The sequence below is a fragment of the Nanorana parkeri genome, unplaced genomic scaffold (assembly GCF_000935625.1).
Source record: "Nanorana parkeri isolate BGI_ZX_2015 unplaced genomic scaffold, ASM93562v1 scaffold41, whole genome shotgun sequence".
Classification (NCBI taxonomy): domain Eukaryota; kingdom Metazoa; phylum Chordata; class Amphibia; order Anura; family Dicroglossidae; genus Nanorana; species Nanorana parkeri.
This window is the reverse complement of record NW_017306309.1, coordinates 675,498-681,497: the sequence shown is the minus strand read 5'-3', so window position 1 is coordinate 681,497 and position 6,000 is coordinate 675,498. Positions and strand designations below refer to the sequence as shown.

Here is a 6,000-nt window from a genome sequence, read left to right as displayed (position 1 = left end):
ATATATTCCAAATCTGCTATAATCTTAACAACTGCATGGATTCCGCTCATTTGCGGCTTACAATGCCACAAACGTGTGGAACCCACCAAAAAATTGTGCTGGTACTATTTTGCGGGACACACGGTTTCTTATCACGTGGCTGCCGCAAAAGTTTGAACAATGCACATTAAAGTGCATTGATTTTATGTTTAGAGCGGTTACGCGTGTATTCGTACGGCTGAATACATGCAGACAACCTCTCCTGTGTGAATGGAGTCTTAGTCATAGTTTGCCCCTATGTGCTGCCAGAGTAGCTTGAAAGCAGACACGTGTCCAAGTCGAAAAAATAACCAGGAGGCTAAAATAAGTTTCTGTTCATTGTGTGCCAAACAACCCCTGTGTTGCCAGAACACTGTTTTATGCTGACATTTGGATGAATAAGTATTCGCAAAAAGCACTAAAATGCATTCTGCTGAATAGACATGAGTCCTTGGAAAACTCTCCATTACAGGCGTGCATTGAGGTCTGAAAACAAAGATTATGGGGTAGCCTGCAGGCACGCTGTGCATCAGCATAGCAGCACACACTCCACAGAATATATGTTTTACTAGGCTGACTACACTGCTCTGCTCTTGCAGAGGCAGACAAAATGTAAGCATTGTCACACTAGGGGAAGAAGGCCCTTACTGTAAGTATAAATGGGTGAAAAATTAAGAAAACAAAGCTGGCAGTGAAAAACAAATTTATCAACAAAAAACTAAACTTCTAAAAAGGGTAAACTACAAGAAACTGATTCATATCAGTACATATACTTTAAATTGTGCAGTTTCGACTTGCAAAACTGTTTCTAATAACACAGATCTCTGTGCAAGCATTACATTACAGCAAGTCCCGACAGAATAACACAATCAAGGACAGAAAGATGACTGTCATTCTCAATGAAAGATCTGCATGTATATAGCCTACCTACTGGGGTATGAATTTGCTAACCTGCAGAGCCAGTAGTAATAATGTCATGCCATACTTGTCTCATTACTGCTGAATATCAGCCTACAATATTTCTAGTACAATTACAGCTGAAAGATTTCACCAAGCTGATGTCTTATGGGAGTAAATGGCACATAATGCAATATCCCTTAGGCCTTACTAAATTCTCTTTTTTCTTTGTACTAGTTGATTTTGTCTCTTAGCTCTCTACCTTTTAAATATGTTTTTTTATGAAACATTTTACAGTATATATGTTTGTTTCTAAACTGCTCTTGGTACTAATAAAAAAGGCTAAAATACACATTTTATGTTGCATATCTGTTTTGAGCGTATGGCCATCCAATTACAATTGTGTGTTTATGTGTTATAGCAGTTAAATCTTCATACATTCTAGATGAGAGCTCACAGAAAAATATTTACAGCTCACAAATATTGTCCACATAGTTAGTTTACAAAACTAAGCTGCCATGAAAAAAATGAGGTAATATAATGGGATATGTACTTCTATGGATGAAATCTGAGGACTGTCAGAAATACGTTTTGGAAACTTTATATATTTAAGAATTATCATTAATTAACATGTATATTTAACATTTAATCTGCTCACTACCGTCTAAGAACAACCATCTTAGTCAGCCAGGACTAAGAAAGGCAAGCAATTTACTTTTTATAAACAATAACTGACAATAAGCAGGTATATTTGTAGTCTGGTTTTATGACAAGGGTATGCAATCTCAGAATGGATCTATAATGTTCAAGTGTTATATAAAAATATGTCACATAGAAAAAAATATTGGTACAGATCCTTTTGTATGTTAATATGAGTTAGGCAGACTTGACCATTGAGCTGTAAAAGCAATCCAAAATGAACAACCCTTTTAAAGCTAAATGCACATGTAAAACAAAGTTAAAATATACATGAGAACAATTTAACCTGAAAAAGTACCTATCCTCAACCTTCACTGTGGCAGCAGAAGAACAGCTGGATTAATGCCTTTCCTCTGGCTGTACACATATATGCAGCAGCGGGGCAATTGATCCTTAATGCCAAAACAGAGGCATATATGTATCAGCCGGCTCCTATGTTCCTCTGTCACCATCAGCTCCCAGGCACCGTTTATGATCAGGAGTTGGTGGGATAGAGTCCAGATCATGTGACAGCCAATCACAGTGGTCACGTGATCAGGATGCCAGCCTCCAATTCCTGGCAAGAACTCCTTATGGGGTTGCTGGGATTAAAGACACAACCCTTGTGTGCTGATTGGATAATAAAGGAGCATTAGCACAGATTTTTGTGTTATTTTTTTCAATGAATACATAACTGCATTTTTTATATACTCTATATGAAGTTCAGTGTTTACAAGATAAGTGTACTTTAAAAATATATCCTTTATTCTGAGTTGCAGTCTCCTCAAAATAGTAGTAGCAGTTATTAGTAATACATTGTACAATAATACAGTAATACAACTACAACAATAGTAATAGTAGTTATTTGCAAGTAGTGCTTTAATTGCTGATAACCAGAAAGCCCAGGCCCTAGCCCTCCAACTTGTAAGCCATCTTCTCTTCCTGCAGAAGCTGCTCCCAACCACCACTAGAGGGAACTAAAATGTATATACATACCCTCTGAGGGTATGTGTGATACTATAATAGGAGTGCAGTACTCTCACAACTTGTGCTGATGCTTTAAAGCAGAGGAACCGGCTGCCCTGCAAAATGCTTTCTTTTTAAACAGATTAAACGTTAATATTAATTTTTTTAAAATGTATATAAAATGTATATGTATATAAAACAATTTTTTTTCAATTAGGATAACGTAAGGTTAAGGCTTCTGTCAGATTTTTTTGCGCTTTGTGTCAGGGAGATTACGCTTTACATCCCATCTCATAGACACAACAGGAAGTAACAGAATATCTCTCCAAAATAAAGGCAAATTGCCTCTCATACAACTGTCCCTATTGTAAGATTCCCCCTCATCTCTTGTTCCTGTGACAACTCAAATATATTTAATTTTCCTTCACTTTCTGTACCAGAGGTAATGGTTGCCAGAAAGGGTAAATCTCCCCAGGGGTCTCTTTCAGACAAAAATAAAAAAATTAAAACCACAATACTTGGATAGACGTTTTTTGAAAGTATATTTTGTTGGATACAACATTGATGGTGAATATTGATGGATAGGATCAACAATATTTAAGCATTAGCAGAGACCTGCTGAATATTTGATTTTTAATTTTTTTGTCTTTTTCTTTTTTTGCTTTCTCTTTTGTTTGATTTTTTTCATGACTAGTATATTTTGATATGTTTTGAATAACAAATTTGTTATAACTAAGTATTTGTGAATAATACATGTAAAAACAGTGTTACTTAAGGCTTTTGTTTCTATTGCTTTGTAGAAATTTCTATGCGCCAATAACATAATAATATTGCGTGGTTTACAGAAAAGAGTGCTTTTGCAATAAAAAAAAAAGCCTACAGGAGTACTAACAATTATGTCATATAAAACCTTAAGAAAAAGTTTGGGCTTTACATTCAATAAGTCCAGAAGGAGTAGACAGACTGCCCATTTATCCAGAAACCAAATTTGTGTGTCTTCTTCAAACCAGATACCCCTAGCAATTGTCTTTTTGAGCAGTCTTCAAGGACAAGAATGAAGTACTGAAAGTATATTTAATACTTTAAGACACCAAATTACTGTCTATATGCATCTATCTCTATATACATTTTCGTATATTTGAACATGAGCACAATTGTCTGTAGAAGAAGAATCTTAAACAAGTGTAACACAATGGGAAATGAAGGAACTACTTCCCTTTGACCTCTAAAAAAATTTTTTTGTTGTGTTCCATATCAGTAGCTGGTCAGAATTAGCGACCACACAACTAAGTCTGTGGTAGTCTGCATATACTGTAATAATGATTTGGTTTGTGAATATCTTGCATGCTATAAATGTATTCCATAAACATTTCTGTCAGTAATTCATAATGTTTCCTGTTCAGTTGCATTAGCATTTTTCAACATAAAACTGTTTAAGAATGCTGGTTGCACATTGAAATAGTTAATGTTCCTTCTATGACAAAAATAAGACATGAATGTCATAAAAAATCATCACATATCCACTGTATGGCAAATAAACTTATAACAATGATTGTCAGGAGAGCTGACAGTTTGTACTTACAGGCTGCAGAAGATAGATAAGAGATGAATCTTGAATCACTAATACTGGGATGGAGGTGATTTTGACAGCATGATAGAGTGTCTCCACTGAAGCCATAATCTGGTCAAAGCGTCCCCCAAGTCCGCCCAACACAACAATGACATCCACCTTAATAAAGAATATAAAAGAGTGTGAAGACACAAGACAAAGAAAAAATTGGAAATAACCAAGAACATATCAGAAACATCACAGCTTGACATCGGTGTATTTGATGACTTATTCAAGAAAGCATACTGTTGTTTCCATGGAATACATGGCAGAAAGAAGGGAACAATAATTTTAGTTTAAACTTAGCAACGTTTCTTTACCAGTTATGGATCTTGAGCATACCATGTGCACACTAATGAATTTTAATAAAAGTGCTTAAGGCATATACGGTATGCCCTGAATCTCCACCACAGCTATTGAGCTGTCTGAATTTGACAGAATTAAACCTGTATATGTTGCAGCAGCATTGACAATCGCTCCTATAGTAAAACTGAACTTGCAAAAAACACTGTTTGTAAGCTCTGCTTACAAATACACTGTTACAGCGCATTTAGGCTTACTCTTGCATGTGCAGATCTTGATATTACCAAAGTAACACATTTGATAATACTATATATTGGTACTATGTTTGAAGATTTAAAGATACACGGGTTAACCTCATCATTATACAAAAAGATGCCTGTGTGTTGATTAGTAAATGATCAGCTCAGAAACGGTAATGCTACAGTCCTTCAAAAATACTTAAAAGCCTATCACTCCTACTAATAAACTCTTAAATCACACGCACCTGGGTTAAAATACCATTTCCACTGCCATTAGATTCACTAGATCTAAGCAAAAGAGATCTGTGTCTGTGGGTCTATAAAATTCCAGCTGAATCATAGTTAATTATTTTTAACCCAATGAAAAAAATCCTGAAGTTAAAGGAGAACTATGGGGTCAGTGCTTTTCCCCATAGTACTCCTAAGGGTAACAGGAGGACACAAACTAGCGTCCTCCCGCCACCCAAAGCTCAGTATACCGCGATCTACAGCTCGCAGAATACTGAGGCGCCGCAACACTTTGCGAAGGATGTTCGCTCACTTCCCGATCTACTGAGCCGACCTGTGACAGTTTCATTGTCACAGGTCGGCTCAGATTATGAGGCTCAGTGAAAATCACTCACCTCATAATTCTCTTTTAAGACAATACCACCTACCCAGTAACATGGCTGGATTTTCACATAGGCAACATGGACCATAGCTAGGGCCGCAGCTGCCCATACATAATGTTACTGACTACCAACAGCACATTCTTAAATATTAACAACCTTTCCAGACTGCTAATCTGACTTCAAATTCAAACCAGCTGAGCCATCATTGTTGCGTCTATACAGCATCCACATTTTTGCTTGTTTAAGAGTTCAGCTTTTCTGGGTCCCACTGCCGGGACAAGGTCATCCAGTGCTGAGGACATAGATGCCAAACTGTGCCCTCTCCCCTTCATTTTATTAAACTTAAGTCATTGTCTTTTAAAGACACATTTTAAAATAAATAGCTTTAATGAATTCAAAACAGAATTCACTCATAGCAGCCCCTCTTGCCCTCTTCTTGTCATGCAGTGTATATATATATTGGTGGTCAACATGAAAATTATAGAGAGCCTCAAGTGAGGCCCCCAACACTTTGCGAAGGATGCACAACAGGGTATGTTAAAGTAAACTGCACGAAGTTAGGAAGCCCATGCTGGGTTCTCATTACTAGGACCTCACTGCTAGCACAGTAAGATGAGTGTGTGCCCTACAATCTACCCTGTGTCTAAGCATGACTTGTGTGGCTATGATATCTTATGTA

At 36.7% G+C, this 6,000-nt stretch overlaps 1 protein-coding gene across 1 annotated transcript in view; it reads right to left on the bottom strand.

Moving 5' to 3' along the window:
- The window catches only part of TPK1 (thiamin pyrophosphokinase 1), a 239,834-nt gene that overhangs the window by 176,395 nt on the left and 57,439 nt on the right, over positions 1-6,000 (bottom strand). The window contains exon 5 of the mRNA XM_018571236.1: positions 4,142-4,288. Coding sequence (XP_018426738.1) covers positions 4,142-4,288 — 147 coding nt within the window. The remainder of the gene's footprint in view (positions 1-4,141; positions 4,289-6,000) is intronic.